The following is a 20,960-nucleotide window of genomic DNA, read 5'->3' on the forward strand; positions in this document are numbered from 1 at the left end:
TGGCTTTGAGGATCACTCAGAACAGTTCTCCTAGGTTAGAGCAAGTGACTGTAACTTCCTTTCTCCTTTTGTAGATGACCAATGTGTTGTCCTGTACATGCAGATCATTGGGTTTATTGCATTTCTGTTACTGTGCCCTCCCTGTTTGTCTAGTGGGCAGTGCAATGGAGTGTCCAACATTCCTTACAGAATATAGCACCCACCCATCCCTTTGGAAGCTCTAGAATACTAGGACATTGGAGCAGCATGTGTCCAATTCACAAATACTGCACTTGAGAGAAGAAAGAAAGTAGCCTAATAAAAAGCTGTTTCACTGGAAAAAAAACCCAAAACAAACCCAACAGATTTTAGAGCTATGAAGCTGCTCCTTTTGCCAAGGCCTTTTCTATGTATACATACACCTTTGTGTGATTTCTAGGTATGCGGAAAACCATAAAGCACAAGATCACAGTAGCAGAATTCCAGGTCTCTTTCTCTGGGATTTTAAATAGGAAAATATTGACAAATCCTGCAGTAAAGAAATTAAACTCAGTCTTCAGAACCAGAGGAAAGTCAAAGTCTTAACATGCCAAGTGTTAGCAAAGGCTCACGCTGGTTTTTATTGCGGTCTGTCTCCATGTGAACTGTCAGTCACTGAGATACAGGGTGTTTGAAAACACATTGTCTGTATTATAAGCATTATAACAACAGAGGATTCCCATGTATTTCCCTAGTAGTGATCCCAGGTGGGAAATAAGTGACCAAGCACTGACCTCTCTAACTACTTCTGCTTAACTGGTACCCTTTCTAAATCTGGATATGGAATTTTTGCAAGTCCTGCCCTTAGGTTCTGTATACATGATAGGAACTTCCTCATCCTTTGTTAAAAAAGGCCATGAAACTGGAAAAGTGGTTTGTTGGTTGGATTTTGGTTGTTTTTTCGTGAGTCCAAACCTTACATATCCAGCTATCCCAAGAGTTTATGTACTACCTGTCCTGTGAGCTCTTTTCTTACCATCTCACTTCAGCTTAACTAAAGCTATTTTTAAGTAGCAATAAAATGATTCAGGAAAGTTTTCTGAATTACAGAGAAAAGGGAGAATTGAAAGAATTTAACTCTTTTCCTGGTTATTCTGTCACTTCCTTGCATTTTCCTTTGGCAATACTGTAGCAGTTACCTCATTGGAGGTTTTGCAGTACTATATTACTTGGGTTTAGATACTTCAGTTGAGAATGCTGACTTTGAATGAATATCAGATTGTTTTGGCACTATAAACTCAAGTCCTTTTCATGCAACCCCACTAATGAACCCTTACAAGTGCCATATTGTCATTCTGAACTACTCAGTTGTAACAAAACCAGAATTAGACCATGATACCATTTCAGATTCTGAGGAAGTAAGATAAGTCGTCAGGCTGAGGCTTTAAAAAGCTGCTTCTGCAACAAAAGAGGTTCAGGAACAAAGGAAGTTCAGCAACATGGTATTGTGAAACCAGAGCATCTTTTCTTTTGAGCCCTTACTTAAAAGCAAGGCGTCCTGTTTGCTGATGCAGAAGTGATCTATACCAAATGAAGGTTGATTGTTATGCTGTAAGAAAGCAAAATTCATTTTGCTAATGAGCATGTAAGGATCAGGGGAGTAAAAACCAGAATTTGACTACCATTGGAAAGCACCAAATAAAGCAAGTGGACATGTAAGACATTTTAGACTTGATTATTTTGTGGGGGTTTCTTTTCATGTTGGAAGTAAACTGCAAATGGCAGCCTGTATCCTTATTATATTGTGCCAGGCTGGATGGGGCTTGGAGCAACGTGGTCTAGTGGAAGGTGTCCCTGCCCATGGAACTGGATGGTCTTTAAGGTCCCTTCCAACCCAAAGCAGTCTGTGATTCTGTGAGACATCACCTACACTAAAAACTTCATCTAAAAAGAAAAACCAAACCAAACTGGTCTTTGTGAGAAAACAATTATCATTATGAAAACTTTAATGGTAAAAGTTAAGTATTTGCACACACACACACTGTCCTCAGGTCATTCAGCAATTCGACTCTAGGTCCCTCTGTCCCTGGCCATGCCCAGCATGGCTGTTTTTGGTCCTTTCCCTGCAGTTTTCTTTGGGTTTTCACATCCCATGCAGTGCAAACAAAGCTTTTAACCATTGCACAATGATGCAGTGCTTGGTCTGGCAGCCCAGAAAGGTGGTTTATATTTCAAACCAGCTAGTTCTGACTCATACTTCTTGTAGAAATAAAACTCTTTCTTCCCAACTGCACACCATCTGGCAGTCAAAAGATCTCTAATATAACACCCACTTAGTTCAGCAGATGGGATCTCGCAGCAAATGGACATTCCTTTCCAACAGAACTGCTTAACCTGGGGAATACACTTCAAACTGCCCATTTTACTTTGTCCTCTGCTGCGGGGCAAAATGGCATTGATTTTCTATCTCCCACTTTGTAAAGAACCAGCATTCTCTGTGTTGCCACATAAAGCCTATGAATTACTACATTTTTTCTCAGAAAATAAGAAAAATCCAACATTTCTTGCTTAAAACTCCTTGAGAGGAAAGCTGCCTGTGCAAGGGAACAGAACCAAGCAGACAGGAGTGTTCACCAGCTTTAAAAGCTGCCTTCCATTCTAATGGAGCAACAACAAAAATACTTTAATCTATAGTGACCGAAAAAGTGTAATTCAGCCTTGAAAAAAGACTAAAATGGCAAAGTGTCTGATGCTGATCATTCACTTAACTAACTTTACAAGCAAAAAAGGTTTCAGTTGATTACCAAGGCTTCATCCTATTCTGGGACACTGGATTCAGGTTGTTCCCACTCTCGCATGTCATTCACAATAAGAAAATCCTACAGGTCAAATTTAACTGCCTGCTTCTTTACACATTCCCTTTATGCTCAGCACAGTCAAAACCAAAGAGTGAAGCAAAAGAAGATCCAGACTTTGAATCACAAGTAAATGGTTCTGCCTAAGGTACAACAGCCGGAGAACAGGATTCTGCTCTTTCTGCACTAGTTCAATACTGCCTTATTAAAAAATAATGATGGGATTAGTTGTTAAATCAATAGGAAAAAGTCTGATTATTGGGAAGCTGAGTACAAAGACAGTCACCTCTTCAATGGAAAACTATGCTTTAACTAACATGTATGAGCTATACAACACCTGTGGAAATGTGCATGCTAAGTATGTACAAAACATCCACTGTGCTTACACATACAACAGCAGGACCCTTTCCCCAGTGCAGGTCAGAGGCAGCACACTGAGCTATGTTGAACATTGTGCATAAACAGCCAGTCAGTTGAAATGACTGGTAGTGTTCAATGCAAAACTGCATTCCAGGGTTTTAGATCTAGGAATTTAAGCTTCAAGCATTCCAGACTGCTCAAGCTAATCCAGTCATCACTTCAACAATAATTATAGAGGAAATGTTGTGATTATTAGCACGAGTAAAGAGAAAAACTTCAAAAGATTTTCTTTAGCACTGCATTTGAGAGATAATGTGCTTTGCTTTAATATACAGTTAAAATGTCAAGGAAATCCAAAATATGGAACAGTTTAATTCGATACCAGCTCAACATATTTTGGCAATGTAAAATTCACTGCTGGCACACTGTTCAGCAGAGCCGTTTTTACAGGGAAATATCTTTCATCTACTTATAAAAAGCCTGAGGTTGATTAAGAGATGCAATATTGCAAGCATTCCTAAACTTTGCTCTTGTAGGTATCTATTATATTCACTATAATAAAAAGGACATATTGAAATACCCTGCACTGCACAGTAAATTTGTAAGACTGGATGCATCACATGAGCCTTTCTGGTTGAAGCTGCAGAAGTGCTCAGTGGCTCACCTTACTCATTAACTATGTGCTACACACAGTTAATGCGGAGAACGCGGAGAACCAGAGAAGCACCATGGCATATTAAGAACAAATGTACAGTAATAAACAAATACTCAGAGACAGTAAAACCACAACCAGCACATAGAATCAATTGGCTCTTGTGAACAGTGCTTAACTCCCACCAGCAGAAGTTGGAGCAATACAAGCTGGAGCCACAAAGCAGAGCTGCAGTGTCTAAGTGCGTAAGTATCTGAGTGCCAGATCTTTATGAAAGGCAGCAAAGAAAACAGTCCAGGGAAAGCTTTCAGCCTGCACCATCTCTGGACCTTCCAAGAAGGCCACTGAATAAGTTCTTAAAAGGATGGATGCTACTGTAATCAAATCTTGCTGATAGTAATTTTGGGGGGGAGACGACAGAAAGTTGAGAATGTGCATTTTATACAAACCCACAAATTATTCACTTTCCAGAAACAACTGCTAGCAGCAATTTAAAAAACAAAAAGCCAAGAGGCTTTATTTCAAGAAAACCAATGAAGATCATATTGTTTAAAAACTTTGTCAAACAAAGTCATTACAAGTTAAGGGCTTCAAAAGAGTTTGGACAGGTAGGATCCATTTCCTGAACGTACAGCTTAAAACCACGGGGTATGCATATGTTAAACAATCACATACACATGTGTTTGAATGCACACAGCCTTGCATTTTGTGTGTACGCTGTAAAACAAAACATCAAAACACACTTAACAAAAGGTGGAGCTATACAGACTATACAATTTACACAGCTGGGTGTCATTCCAGCCCCAGATACCACCATTTGCTAGAAAACAGTTCTTTACTCTGTACAAGACCTTGATATGAATAAGTTCACCCCTCGCTCAGGAGGCTGAAACTGAACAATAAGCTAAACAGTCAAGAGACTTTATTTCAACTTGTACAAAAGGCATTAAAAAACCTAAAATACATGCTTTACTAAATATATTACATCATACATGTCAGTGTGGTGCACTTGATAAATCTGGCCTAACTCCATCCACTTTTAATGGCATATTTAGTCAAATGACTACATAGGAAAACATTTATCTTAAAATCAATTTCCAAGTGCATTAATTACCTAAAAAAAATAAATTGCTCTAGCAAGGAACAATTCTTTTTACTGAGTGAAATAAGGAGCTCCCATTCAGGAAAACGTTCTGTGTTCTGTGTAAGCATCATGTGGCATTTCATCTGATTCCCTCAACCAGGCATGGTACTCGAGGCAGTGTGAGAGGCATTTCTTGTCTGCTTGGCAGATGGGTTCCTTTTTAGGATGGTTAAATTGTTAATTGCTCAAAACAAAGTTTCATTTCACAATTGATGATTTAGCTAGAACGTCAAAACACATGTGGGAACTGCCAACAAGAAAATACATCACATCTATTGAAGCTCTTTTTGGCCTCATCATGGTAATACCAGACACAGAGTAAGGCATGTAGATCATAGCAATTACAAGTCACTCACAGTCCTTTTGTGATGGGAAAAGCATTCACCCTCCTCTCTGTGTTACCTGACACAAATGCTTTCACATAGCTTTTGTTACACAGAGGTGTGCACTGGTGTGGCTGAATGTGAAGGAGATGAGCCTCTATCAGAGGAGGAAGAAAGGGATCGGGTGGCAGCTTCCCGCTGCAAATCTTCAACCTTCTTTTGAAGCTCTGTCCGGATGGCAAGGAGCTCTTTCAGATTCTGATGGATTGGGACCTGTAGGGTAAAGAAACAAAAGGCTTATTTTGACTGTCATAGTAAGTTACCTTCTCAAGCAATCCTTCCACTGTTTCCCTCAGTAACATAAGGAATCCAGCAGCTGTGAACTTCAATATACCAGTATTTAGGGACTGTTTCTTCACTCATTTGAAATGAAACATTTCTGCAAACTGCCCCTTTCTAAGGAATAATTGGCAAGAGGCCTATATAAAACACTGTTTGCAAATGGGTTTGATTGTATACAAAACATATTCCAATAAACGTACCCCTATCCTTTGTCAATACCACTTTCCAGCTGAACTTCATGTGTCTTTCCCGTGAACTGTTTCCCCGCCTGTTGGGACGGAACTTATTATGTACAGAGAGTAGAGTTAACAAAGCTGGCTCCATATGGAGCATCTTGTTACTCTTCTAACCAGGCATCTTTCCAAGAGTCTGACCCCTTCCAGCTTGCCAGTGAGAAAAGTGCAGCAGCCAAGTGAATTGTGCTTGTGATGGACCTCCCGGAGTCAAACTCCAACAAACCCTTTATAGAAGTGGGTTGTACAAGTTCTGCTTCTGACAGTACCCCAAAATCAAGAGAGGTGCACCACTCTGGATCAGAGTTCTAGGCATTTTTTATCTGGGACATTCAACTATAACATGGCCAAAGGAAGATGCAAGCCACACTGGTTTTTGCAGCTTGATCTGTTATCTCAGGCAAGTAGAGAGAGACTCCCCCCATTCTTCCAAATGCCACAGAAAAGCCAAAAAGTTTGAATGTAAATTGCTTTTAATTTATTTTATCCTGTATAAGCTCTAATTTTTTATAGCTTTTGGAAAGGGTGTCATGGGAAAAGAATTTAATTAGACTGACGAGACAGTCATGGGGAAACGGAGCAATGGGATATGTATGGATTGCTAGACGTTGGAATTTATACTCTGGGCTTCTGAAATGCCAGGCTCCAGGGAACTGTGTTCACCCACAATTACTTCCTACTGCTTAAGAGTGATTACAGGGCTGGGAGGCACACCTGAGCATGCCATTTTCACGTGGTTCTATGTGAAAAAGAGGTATCAAAAGCCAGAAGGGGTTTCTCTTCTTGCCATTAACACACAACTGAGTCACAATTTACCTTTTTGTGAATTCTGGCTTTCTAAACAAACTGCATCAAAAATCCATGCGTTTGATTTTGGCATTTTTCAAAACTTAACATTTGTGTTTCTGAAACATGAAAATACAATTTCATTTCTAACTTTAGTTCTAACTTAAAAGAATAAAAAGTAACAAACAATCTGGTTTAGGTCAACGTTTCTCTGGCCACATACTTCTTTGTGTAAAAACTTCAGTGTATTCAAAAAGTGCTGCTCTTGCACTCTGGCTGTCATCAATTCATTCAGCATGTTACCTACAGCAGTTCTAAAAGTGTAACGTTTTGAGTCTTCAGCAGAACAATCAGTGCACACCACCAAGCTCCCAACGACCCCGGAGTCCTGCCTTCACTATGCAAGGAATTCTTTACCTTCTTGCGATCTCCTCCTGCATCTACCATAGAAACTCTTTAACAGAGGCAACAGCCTCCTTCACTAACCAAACACAAAGCACACCCTCCAGAGAGCCAATCTCATCTTTTCTGAGGTGGTCGACAGAAAACGTACTCCTAAAAAATGGCAAAACCGAGTCTGGTGATGAAGTTTGTCCAAGATAGTGTAACGCACACTATGGAAAATTCAGGTTTCAATGAACATCATGGCTTTCTGGAATTAGCACCCCCTCTATGTTTTTTCTTTCCTTAAATAAAAGATCCCTTCCTCATACACTCCTATTTCAGAGCTTTTCTTTATGAAGACATCTTCCTGAGACACTTGGGTCTGTAACAGAGTGATTTACACTGGTATCATTAGTCACACAAGCCCTGGGTCACGGGAGATTTGTACATCTGATTTCTGCACAGCTCAATCACGATTCAGCATAACAGGCCAATTCCTCTTAGACAACCTTGGTGTGTTCCTCTGCACAATGCTCAAACACTCATAAAAAGCAGTTCCATACAAACGGCTTTTGGGGAACCTACTACAAATCCTTTTGGGATACACTACAAAAAAGCCATTGCAGCACTTGACATGCTGAGTAAGGTGCTCCAAGGAGGAAAAGTGTGGCTGCACATCTCAGTCCTTGTTCTGCATTCCCCCAGAACCCAATTCAGTAAGACATGTCCTCAAACTTCGCCGCAAGCGCTATTGCGCCCACACATCCATCTCAAAGAACAGGATTGTCTTTAAATAAATCAGCTAAATAACAATAATGATATTTTAAAAGTCTGTATATATTCAAGTCACAAAAACCTTACAACTTTAAGACTGCAAAATTATGCTGTCAATAGATTAGGATGTGTCAGAGTTAAGATTGCTTCTCCAAACTCAAGTCAGCCATCCTGCACATCTGTATAAAACTGTTGGTTAAGGAAACATTAAAATATTAGCTTCCCTCTTGCATTGCTCATTTATTCAGTGCACAGTTTCATGCTACTCAATTCATGAGCAGTTATGCAATTTTTAGCTGTCTTTGCGGTGTCTGACCCCATCCTTTATTTATTCTTCTGAACATAAAATGCTAAAGTTTCCTTTTCTGCACTTTCATCTCGTGTCGAGAAACAAATGTATTTCTGCAGCACCCTAATGAGGGATGGGAGTACTAACACTCCACTTCTACAAACAAGGATCTGGTGCAAGCATACCTTGGATCTTAAACTGGTTTAACAGAGGACTTAAGAATTCTGCAATTCAGCTTTGTGGGTATCAAGCAGGACACCCAGTAAACAAGGAGCACACCCACAGTGACCACACTGCTCCAGGTGATGCCCCTTACAACAGAGGAATCCTATGGCAAAGGCAGAGAGAAACTTCACTTCCAGAGGAGCATCCTGCTCCCTCACCCATGAAACAATCCTTTCTTTGTCTGCAACCATGCCCACCCCAGCCTGCTTTCCCAGATTGTGTTCCATTGGTTGAATAGAAAGCAAAGATCTCTAAACTGGGAGCTCCATTCACTCCTAAATCCTATTCCCAGTTAGTCACAACTCTCTCATAGACTCTGTATCAAATCCGCCTCTTAATCCTTTAATTCTCATTTATTCTCAGTCCTTGAGAATTCACTGAGATTGTTGCAGCATCAGACCTCCAAATTGGATGAATTTCTTCCAGGATATGAGCAGGCACATTTCTGAAACACAATCTCTCTTCATATAATCTTATGTTTGCCCTAGAGATGGAATACTTACAGAAAAACAGCCCTTACCCCAACAAAAGAAGTTTACAGGACCAATATTTTCATATGGGAAAACACTTTTTTAGCCACATTCTCATGAGCAACTGAGCCTTTTTGGATGAAGTTTTACAAAACAATTCAGTCAATCATACATACTTCATAAGTCAATATAGAATCATAGAATAGTTAGGGTTGGAAAGGACCTCAAGATCATCCAGTTCCACCCCCCCTGCCATGGGCAGGGACACCTCACACTAAACCATATCACCCAAGGCTTCATCCAACCTGGCCTTGAACACTGCCAGGGATGGAGCATTCACAACCTCCCTGGGCAACCCAGTGGCAGAGTCCAGAAAAGCTGTAAGCAAGGCAGAGTAGGGTCTTATAATGGGCAAAGAAAAAAGGTCACCTTTAAAATGTTGCCCCCCTTTTAATGAATGCTTATTAGATATGAACTGTAAGACAGTTCTACATAAACATCATCATGCCATGTCATATGGCAGTGTAAGCATGAATGGTTTTCTAATGTCAAGTCTTTCCCAGGAAAAGATTCTTGCTGCTTGCTCTTTACCAAAGCATCATACAGAGAGATGCACATCAACGCAAAGCAGTGAGATTCCAAAACCAGTTTTCACACATTAAGCTTCCAATACAGCCTTTAATTTTGTTCAATAACATGTCAAATTGAGCCTAGAGTTTAGCACTTTCAGAGTATTTTCAGGCAGCTGATACTACCTGATTTATTAGTGATAAACGCTCATGTTAAAACCACATACTCACGGGGTGAGAAAAAAGGTGGTATAGACAGCTGAAAGACATAAAAAAATACTACAGTTCTCATAAAAAGGCCCAAAAAGCAGCCTGCCATGAGGGGCTCTGCTTTCCCCCAGATGTCTTCAATCCTGCTACTGGAACTTCCATCTTTTAAACAAAGCTGCAAACCCAAATGTAGAATGAAAAGACCAAGAGCAGTGCAAGGGGGGAAAAGGTGGAAAATGCCCCAAACTGAGCCTCAATCTCAAGTCATGTATATTTTTCATTCACTTATATTTTAACGAGACTGTTAAGAGAACCAAACAGAACTGGAATTCTGCATCTTTCTGAAAGCCTCCTTCCATCTTGGAAGGAGGAAGATGAATAAAGAGAATGAAGCATCTTTAATTGATTCTGTAACAAAACCCATTATAACACTTGTAAGAAAGAAGTTTAGCTTATTTTTACGTCTCTTAGAGAGTTTTTCCTGGGCAGACCTGTTGCTGCCAGTGTTCCCTTGTACCATCCTGTGCGTGTTCTTACAGATAACTATCTCCATTTTTGTTACCTCACACCATTATATTTCAGCTTGTGATTCCTCTCTCAAAGCCTTCTTCATAAGGAAATGGGTCCAACAACCTTCACAATAACACCTGTAATGGCTTGCTGTGAACGAGGCTCTCCATTATTTTGCTACTGTTTAGATTGAAAGGAAGTGGGAGAGTGACAGATTCTGTAAGGAACAAGAGTTTGGAGAAGAATGTTTATTAAAAGATCTTGTTACCACCTTAACCCTAGAAGTGTAGGCTTGCACAGCACAAGTAGTGTCTCCATGGCAAGCTTTTATTACAGTCTCATTGAGAAATCATATAATTGGTTTGACTGAGATGAATTTGTTGGGAGCCTGACAGCAGATGTACTGTTTTCTACTCTCTCATCCTGCTGTCTCCCATTAGGAGTGGAAGCTCAAAAGAGGACTCTGAACCCACCACTCAGTCGCATTCATGTTATTTTTTCTGCTCTACTTCACTGTAATCAATACCAGGTTTTCAGAAGAGTGTGCATCCTTCCCTGTGTCACACCAGCTTCCCAGTGTGTTGCCACAGTAATGCTGCTAGGCAACTCCCAGCCACTACCACCAGGTCCCCATCACTTCTGTCCATACTCGAGGGGAAAGCAAAGCCCTACTTCTGCTGCACAAGATGAGCTTATGTAGATGAAACCCAACCTGGCAGTGCATCTGTGGTTTTGTTGGGCTGGAAAATTACCCATTAGGTCCTCAGAATGTTTTTCACAACTTATTTAAACTATCACCTTAATTTACTGAAGAAACAATAAATTTAATTTCTGCTTTACTACAAAACATGGTAGTAAAAATAAAGTAGAAACAGAATGGTAAATGTACTACATTTTAACAGATTTTGGTGGGTTAAGCAGTGGGGGGAAAGCCCCAGATCCTTGGGAAATCTGACCTTGGAATCCAGGAATTAACAAAAAAGCTGGCCCTATAAAAGCTGGAGAAGCATTTACCTGCAACACTTCAAGAAGACTTTTCAGTGTTAGGTTTGTTTTTTTATTGCTACTGTAATAGTGACTTGGGAACTAAGCAGATTATGACTGAGATGCATGTTGTTCCTCTCCCTAACTCATAATCAACTTTTTCCAGCCACTTACCCAAACCCCATGTCCTTAGTCCTTTTACCTGTCCCGAGCAACAGCTTTAGTACTAAACGTAAGCTTTACAGACTTATCCCAGTAGTTTGGAATTCCAGCATCTTTTTGTTTGGTTTAAGCTCTCAACAAGTTTTGTAGTCCCTTCCCATTCAAATCCCTATTTTTATTCCATTATGCCTTGTTGTGGTTGATTCTCTCATTGTTAGTAATACTTACAGTATTTGAAATCCCACCTCCAATCAGTAAAAACCAGCAACCGCTGCAAAATTGAGTGAGCCAAGTAATGCTCTTTACTCAGATAGATCTAATTGTAGGTTCCATTCAAAAGCAGATACTTTTCCTACATTTTAAAGAAAAGATATTAACTGCCTGTAATGAACTGAAAAAATACTTAGAACACTGCTAAAGAAACTTTCCTTATTGCTTAAAATGCCATTGATACGAAACCATTTTTTAAACTGAATTATCCACATTGAAAGCAGAACCTGGTGCAGAACTGTAACTCTCAGATCACACCACAGTTACAGTAAAGTACTCCTGCTGGGTGAGCACTTGAGGAAAGATAAAGTTGCTTTCTTAATTTTACCCAGACAGAAACTACAACTATGCCACACAGTATACATGCTACAACACATATAAAAACATCCAGACACAAGACAGCTTCATTTCCTACAAAACTCAAACCTTCCTCTTCACAGAATTGCTACAGTTCACTTTCAGTATTGAGTTTCAGGTTCTGATTCCCAAGTAATCCTTCAGGATCCTGGAGTGCTGTTGGATAGCAAAATTTGTCAACAAAAGGACAGGTATAAAAGAAATTATAATAGCTACTCACAGTACCACCAAATCTTAATTGGATGGCTATCTACTGTGTATTACTGTACAAGCTCAAGGACAGTCATTCACATGAAAATTGTTCAATGCATTTTGTCTTGTTCAGCAAGTACACTTTATCTGAGCTGTAGAGGAAAATGGTTACTTTAAATTCATTGCTTGACTTAAGACTGCTGGTTGTTCAAAACCCTCCTCTCTGCATTGGAAAGACAACAGTATCTTTCACTTGAGATTTCTGTTCATCTTCATAAAGAGCTGCAACTCTGACAGACTTGCTTTTAGAAAGTAGTCAACAGTATAATCATAGCAAAAGGCAACCTCAAATGATGACAGCAGCAGTTTTCAATGATAATCAATACTTCCACACTTATGTAGAAGTACGAGGGACATCTGCATAGATATCCAGACTCAGGAAACTCAACATGGTACAAGCTGATGCCATTGCAACTCACAGCCCATTTAGATTTAGAAATGTGATAGATCAGAGCAATGCTTTTAGTGCTTGCTCTTCAAAATATGTCAGAAACTCCCCAAAATGAAGGTCATTTGTACAGTACTGTTTTTTCCTTTCTGTGTATGTTCTGATGCTGTGCTCACTACAGGACACTAACCTTTTTCTTTTCTCTTTCTTTCTTAAGTAGCCAGATTCTTTCAGCACACAGGACAAGCAGTCAGTTTATTCTATATCTACTGAATGCTGAGAGTTTTATCTGCAGATGTAAGTTACTTGCAGTAAATCAGACACTGGAAATCTTGACTTAGACTTTCAACATATTACAACCTGTGCCAAAATGCTCAGAGAGGAAACTGCTGGGCAACATGACTGAAGGCAGGTACAAATAATACTAACACCTCACATGCCAGGTCATATTCTGTTACATGCAGGATAAAGCACCTCAGTAACTCTGCTTTCCAGATTATTGTCAACAAGTTTTCCACTGATGCTTGGATCTTATTTGTTCTTTTAAATATACTGTATTTAATGTTATTGACATCGGAGTTCAGCTGACATCTGCCCAAGCAGATAACTAACTGACATCTGGCAGCCAGAACTCCTGAAACTAGTGTAAAAAAGACTTCTGAATGATGTATGGAAAAGGAAAGAGAAATACATGCTATCAACTGAAATAATTCAAAACATCCAACTATCTTATCTACTCTAGGCTAGTAGGGTCATCTGTAAGCCCAGTAGCAGGTACCCACAAAACACACATCTCTGTATGACAGAATGAAAGAGCTTATATTCCACATGTCACGCATTTCTCCAACCTAAGGAAAGGGCAAATCTGGGGGAAAAAATACCTTCTCAATCAATGAACTCAAACAAGACAGGACTAAAAGCTATCTCATTTTCTTGGGACAAGAAGTCAATAATGATGTAAAACCTCCAAATGGAAACCAAGTAACATTTCACTTAATTAGAATGACCTTGTTGAAGAGGAGTTTAGCAAAAGGAGAATCTACAAAAGATGTTCACATTTCAAATTTTCTATGGTGTTCACTTCTCAAGGCACTTGACTTTGAACCTTTTGTGTCACCTAATTGCACAGGATCTATCACAATACAGCTGTAATCCTAAAGTGGGGTTCTTGATGCAAATAAAGACCACCAAACCCACTAAATCAGCCTTCCACAGAACTTGGATAGAACTGAAAATCTATCGTTATAAGCAATCTTCCAAAACACAGGTCTAAAGTCTGTATGTGCAGTGAAGAATATACTCAGACCTTACTGTACTGTTAAAGGTCTGATGAGACACAGATATCGAAGAGCGAGTACAATGGTGCAAAAGTACATGGTTATATCCAGTTAGTATTCAGTAATTTTCAAGTAAAAAAAAAAGGTGATGTATGCTCATTTCCAATAAGCAAAGTCAATGAAGTGCAATGACTGATTTAGAATCATAGAATCTTATGATGGTTTGTGTTGGAAGGGACCTTAAAATCATCTAGTTCTAACCCCCTGCCAGGAGCAGGGACACCTTCCATTAGACCAGATTGCTCAAAGCCCTATCCCACCTGGCGTTGAACACTGCCATAGATGGGAACTTCTCTCAGACCATTAACATTAGAAAACTAAAACGTTGCCTCATGTCAAAACCTGACTTTCTGCTCTTGAGTTTCCTCTCCCACAACACAAACTTGGTTGAAAAGGGGTATCAAACAACCACCCTGACTACATTAAAGGACTACTATTCATCTTCCCTTAAATCTATCTGTTGGGCATTTCTCCTTTTTGGTGAGCTCATAGAAAACAACAAACATTTCTTAGTCTCCTGAAGATGTTTTTGCAGCTGATAAAACAGCATGTGAGTTTGCCTTGAACTGCTGCTCATCAGAGAGCTCTTCATTCACGTGAAATATTTCATTTTCTCTTATTACAGTTGAAAACCAAAAGAACCACATTAAAAGGTATTCGACAAAAACACCTTTTATCAGTAGGCAGAAATGCCCTTTCTTTTAATAAATCCACTGATTAAGATTTTTTTTTCCACAGGAGATAAGTGAAGACCTGCTGGGCATCACAATGGTCATTGTCTTTTTTTCTGCTACTGAATGGGTCTGAATGTTACTGAATCAGTTATCATGGTGTGAAACTAGACAAAGCAAGTATAGAAGAAAGGGAACTTAGTATACTGTATATTGGGAAAGCCAACCATATCCTGGGCTGCATCAAAAGGAGCATGACCAGGAGGTCAAAGGAGGTGATCCTGCCCCTCTATTCTGCTCTTGTGAGACGTCCCTGGAGTATTGTGTGCAGTTCTGGTGTCCTCAACATAAAAAGGACATGGAGCTGTTAGAACAAGTCCAGAGGAGGTCACGAGGATGATCAGGGACTGGAGCTCCTCCCATATGAAGACAGGCTGAGAAAGTTGGGGCTGTTCAGCCTGGAGAAGAGAAGGCTGCGTGGAGACCTCATAGCAGCCTTCCAGTATCTGAAGGGGCCTACAGGGATGCTGGGGAGGGACTCTTCATTAGGGACTGCAGTGATAGGACAAGGGTTAATGGGTTAAAACTTAAACAGGGAAAGTTTAGATTGGATATAAGGAGGAAGTTCTTTACTGCAAGGGTGGTGAGGCACTGGAATGGGTTGCCCAGGAAGTTGTGAATGCTCCATCCCTGGCAGTGTTCAAGGCCATGCTGGACAGAGCCTTATATTCCATATATATGTCACAAATATAAAAAATTCAGGCCAGAGCCAAAAGAAAAGGCATGATGTATCTTCATAAGACAAAGCTAAAGTGGTAAAACTAAGAAGACAAACCAGTTGTGTTAGTAAGGTGGTAGTAAAGTTAGGACAGTTATCAGGATCATCAGGTTTTGCTGCCTTCAGCCTGCTGATCTGAGGAATCTGTTCTCAAAGGCCAAGGAAGATCAATGAACCACACACACTGGAGTGACTGCAGAGCACTCTAAAAGAAGTGGGCAGAGCGCTCTCTAACAGAGAGGCAGTGAGTAGGGCTTGCCTATAAGTAGATGATAGTTCAGATATCTCTATATCATCTCTTTCTCACCCCCATGTCTTTTCATGTGTGTTTATAAAGCTGGCTCACTTTCAGAGCCTATAGATCTCAATTAAATACAAGTAATAAACTGACACTGCTGCAGGTTGATTATACCAAAACCTGTATAAACCACCTCACAAATGTTTTTTCAGCAAACAGCCAAAGGGAAAGATGGTATTTTGCTAAACAAAAAACCAAACCAACAACAACAGCCAGTTAACAAGTTTACATTAAGCCCATAAAGATTAAAATACACCGCCTTTCAAGTTTTACCTCATGCTACCACCTAACAGGTATCCAACAGTCACAGGTCATCAAACAAAACAGAACCACTAAGGGAAACAAAGCAGCTCAGAGGACACATCTCAGTGAGAAAGCAAGCAATTCTGACTCTTCCAGGACCTTAAAAAGTATTTCTTAGATACCTGGTGTATCTAACAGTGTACTGTCCTTGAAACTTACCTCTGACCATCATGTTTTACAACAGCCTCTGACCCGTGAGCATCTAATAAATTTGAAACTCATGTCTCATTCTAACTGCTAGAAGACGACAGCAGCTTTCGAGCAGTAACTTAATACAGGTAATTTATCATAATATGCTTGGGGATACCTTGGAATGTTACCTTAATAAAGAGATGGTGTAACACCCTCAGATACATTATGGTTGTGACACAAACTTAATGTTCTTTCTTCAGACTTCTAGGCATGACAGCATATGGAGTATTTGATGAGATTTAGAGATTTATCTGAATAGCAGACATTATTTATAAGAACAAATGCTAGGATGAATAAAGGAGCATGTGCACAGAGTGTTTAATCTTTAGCATGCCAGTTTGAAACCACAAAGGTCAATGGAAAACAAGCATCTATGGGATACTAAGTTTAGAGAGCCTAGGAACTGAGCTGGTGTGTAGTGCAGTTCTTTCAGAAACTGCTGCTATACTTTATATCATTGTTGGTAAAGGGAAAACATGATTAAAAACAAAGGTACACTAACCTCTACCAGAAGGTTCAGGCAATAAAAGTATTAAAAAATGTTAGAAAGAATTACAGAAGTGTTACATCTTCTAACAACAAGGATTGTTAATCTGTTACCTGTCAAAAGCCAATAAAGTGATACTGTAACTCCCTCACTGAAAACATCATTTTACCAGGTTTGAACACATGCTTCGTCTTCTTCAGAAACATCTCCCTTTTTCCTACCAAGCTGAAATATGTACAAGAGATGAGCACTTCTGAAATGAAATGCTGCATTCCACACTATGACAAATAATATATAGAGAGTTGTTTCATTTCTGTGCTCTTGATTAAGAGTCATGTGAAAACTCATACCTGAGGCCGCATCCTTGGGTTCCATCTGACGTAGTAGTTCACCCACAGTTCCAAATGGTTCAGACTAGCAACAGGATACAGGACATGGTTTTCATAGTTCACATAGAAAGGATTTGTGAACTCATCTAACTGGCTGTTTATATAGGACCACAACGAGACAGTCTTTGTGCTTACCTCCTGATTGAAAAAAAAAAGGATAAAACTAATTATATGGATTGCAAACTCTTAAAATACAAGATTAGCATCTACAGAACAGCATCTGTGTCTGTGAAATTTCCCTTATCTACTAGAAAATCATAAGCACTCTGAGAACACTTCCAGCAGCTGATTACTGAACAGCTTTAAAACTTTGGGAAAACATTTCAGCACTTAATCTGGTCCAAGTCTAACTGAGAAAGGAGACTCAGGCATATTAGTTTCAGAGACACGAAGGTCTAGTTGAGCAAAACAAATCCGTACTGCTCAGAATTTACAGCAATGGTTACAGCTACTTAAACATATGGTTACACACTCACCAACTAAAAACCCAAAGTAAAATTAAATTAACTTTGAGCAGAAAATGAGTTGATATACGTAGATTTAAACAACATCTGTGAAAAAAACTATTCAGTTCTCTCTCTCTCGTACTATTTGCTCCTGTCAATTGATATTATGCTTTAAAATGCCTATTTTACCTTTATTTTCACTTCTGAAAGTTGCGTTATTCTAAATGTAATCAGCATAATCATGGTTAGATCAGAGACTGGAAATCTGAACTTGTATCAGATTTGTTCTGCAATTTTACACTCCTTCAGTGTCGTAAATCACGCGTTTCTACTACCACTGTGTCTTAAATTGCATTTCTTTATTGAGAATTGCATCTGACCATTTATGAAAGAAAGCTGCATGAAAATCTTGCATTTGCTGACAACATGTTATTCAGCTCCATCTTGTGGCATTTACATGCAACTTTTTCCATATAGAAGCAGTAGAGACAAACCAGAAAAAATAGCAAACTAAATATGACAACAAACTGTTCCTTGCTTTAAAAAATATGAAGTATTAAAACTAAAAAAAAGCCCAAAGTAAGCAAAAGTGTATGTGGAATATTAACTAACTTTTTAATTATTTTGTTTTCAAACTCAAAATATTTCACTGAGTTTGAGATTTCATTATCTTCACTCATTGGGGTATTGTAAATTTCTGTAGTCTTCAACCATACATTCCATCTAATCATATCCTAAAGTGACCTGCAAAGTCATCCATAGGAGTTCCTTTGGAAACAGTGAAAGAAATGTTAATAGAATTTGATAATGATCATTTAAAAGTGTGTATGTTGGCTAGAAATCTGACAGAGAACCTTCTGAATCCCTCAACCCTCTGAACATGTAATAACTAAAGAAATTTTAATAGCACGGCATGCAGCATATATTTCTCATACTATGAAATTTCATATCCACATTGTCTTTTAAGACTATGTGACAAATGTATCAATACCACAGTACAGATGTTCTTAGGTCATGTATTCTAAGCATTTGCATCTAAAATCAGCAGATTAAGAATGCGCATTACACTCACTATTTACCTCTTTTAATCTCTCTTTTTCACAATTGCATAAGAAAGTCCCAAAGAGACAACTGTAAAGGTGATCCAAAATGGTGATCAAAAATAACTCGTTGAATTCAAAGGCTGCTGGGAACTGAAATAAAGAATGGGAAAAATTACTTTAAATTTCATTTTAAGCAGCAGCAAAAGAAACTCAGACATAAGAAATAAGCAGATAAGGTTGTTTGGTTTTATTATTTATTTAGTGAAACTCAGCAAATTCAGTAACTCCCACTGCAATATACATTTTACCTACATACTTCTTTATAAATACTCCTCAGAGACAAGCCTTACATTCATTATCCAAGTACACCAGAATACAAACATAAGAACATTACCTAATGTAAAACTGGTGACACAAAGCAATCCATTTAAGGAGCTCAAACAGTATTCTGTTCTAAGCCACCTCAAACTGTCTTCAACAACGCTTTATGTCTCTTGTTACAGGACAAGAAATCAAGGGAGCAGGGAGAATGATGACTTTTAAGAGTCTTATTTCCTATTCTAACATGCAATGAATTGGATAATAAAGTCTATTGCACGTACAATGTCCTTAACATATATTTAACATGTTTCTTTAACGTTCTATCCAAGTAAGTTACTTTTCTTCATTTCACCCCTTGAGTTTACCGTCAGCTATGTACAATAAGCCTTTAATCTCTCTTCTTTTCTATTGGAAAGTAAATCCTATAGATGTGAAAGGAAAGCACTGTTATTCCACAGAGCACCACTAGGCACTTTATTCACCACCAAAGGAAAAACTAATTCTAGGAAAAAGAGTTAGAAATTTGAAAACAATCAAAAAGTTAAAAATACATCTTAATCTGTAGTACTCTAAAATCATAAAGGAAGGGATGAATACAAACTGCACTGGCTGCTAGCTATTCAGATGGAAAAGGTCTTACTTCAATCAGATTTTACGATAGGACTGCATATGGCAACTGCTTGATGTGCCAAAATAACTTTGTGTTCAGTATGACAAGGGTTGCAAGCACAGACACAGAATGATAAACATTCAGGAGGGAAAACAAAATTAGAAGACTAAAGGAAAACTTAAGAAGTAGCATTTCTTTCATTACCATGACAGAATGTTATCAGAGGCTAATTTTCAGGACAAATGAAGCAAATTTTGTTCATTCCCACTAAAAGACTAAATCTTTACAGAAGTCTAAAATGCAAAGTTACAGATTCAGAAGGAAGAATTTCCTGCTATGTGGAGTAATCTCAAGTCGGTATTTGAGATCTGAAGGAAGCAGAGGACTGGTTTCTGTAATGTGCCACTGAAGAACACTGAACACTGTGGCAGAGTGATTCAAGAGCTACTTTAAATAAAAAAGGAACAAAGGCAGGTATAGCTAGGAGAATAACACAGCAACTGGGACTGCGGATGAACTAGCTGATCTAGAAACTCCTCTTCAGTGTCATCTGTGATTTAACAAAGGGCAATGTTTATTCATGGTGAAAGCAAAGAACTGAGTAACACACAATGGGTGTGCTTGGATTAAACCCAGAAAGATCTAAGTTTTAAGCAATGTTCTTTCAAAAGAACATTTGATTTAAGTCAAACACTGCAAAGACGTTCTCTTTCCAAGACCTGACAAGATATGCCAACTTTCATCTGAAAATTGTGACTAGGGAAATTATCAATATCATGGCTTACAAAATGAATGAATGGGAGCTTTCCTTCCACTGGCCATACTGTTCGGCAGCACAGCATGCTCACACTGGGGCTTCTCTCTCAGATCACTGGTTTGTTTTCAATCATCTAGCCATTTGTTTTCATAAAACATCCAGGAACTTAAGATTATCCATTCTTTTTCAGTCATGTTCAAAATCACTTCAAAAATTCACATCATCACTTACAGCACTTCCTTCTCTCTAGGCAATCATGCCTAAACTCAATCACAATACAGTGATGTTGATAACGCAGCTATGATTTTAAATAGGTATCAACAGAACTTGATAAGTGGATGTGCTGAACTTAGGGGAAAACTCAGTGTGTTTCAGACCTCAATCTCTGTGTCCAGCCCAAAGCAGCAATCAGATACAGAGAGCAACAATTTGCAAAGGATGAGAATAATATTTGGAAACACCTTTGAAGACAAAAGCCTCTCCTAAAGGGACTCTTTTTAGCTGAAAGCACTTAATGAGCCTTGTCACATTAGGGTTCTGTGTTGTGACGGGTCCATACTAATCAGATGGATGCTGACATGGCTGCTATTCCAATCCAGTGAAGCATATTCAAAATTCCATACATCAGTGGTTGCACTCCAACTAATTTATTAATAAGTGATAGCACTTATTGAAACCCTGTCTTTGGATACAAGAGTTCTACTGTTGGAGCTGATGTATTAAGACTGTAAAGCTTCTATTACCACTGCTGAAAAATCACTGACCTAAAAATGCTTTCCTCTGTAGTTCCAATCCTATTAGCATCTGTTTGAAGATTCAGGTGGAAAAACT

The 20,960-nt window shown here is 38.9% G+C and overlaps 1 protein-coding gene across 2 annotated transcripts in view; it reads right to left on the reverse strand.

The window, feature by feature from the left end:
• Positions 1 to 4,315: 4,315 nt before the first annotated feature.
• The window catches only part of MTMR1 (myotubularin related protein 1), a 37,283-nt gene continuing 20,638 nt past the window's right edge, over positions 4,316 to 20,960 (reverse strand). For both annotated transcript variants that reach the window (XM_034064010.1, XM_034064011.1), the window contains 3 exons: positions 18,478 to 18,591; positions 16,914 to 17,090; positions 4,316 to 5,565 (listed from right to left, as the gene is read on the reverse strand). In XM_034064010.1, the coding sequence (XP_033919901.1) occupies positions 5,401 to 5,565; positions 16,914 to 17,090; positions 18,478 to 18,591 (456 nt within the window). In that variant the 3' untranslated portion in view covers positions 4,316 to 5,400. The remainder of the gene's footprint in view (positions 5,566 to 16,913; positions 17,091 to 18,477; positions 18,592 to 20,960) is intronic.

This window comes from Melopsittacus undulatus, chromosome 6, assembly GCF_012275295.1.
Source record: "Melopsittacus undulatus isolate bMelUnd1 chromosome 6, bMelUnd1.mat.Z, whole genome shotgun sequence".
In the NCBI taxonomy this organism is placed as follows: Eukaryota; Metazoa; Chordata; class Aves; order Psittaciformes; family Psittaculidae; genus Melopsittacus; species Melopsittacus undulatus.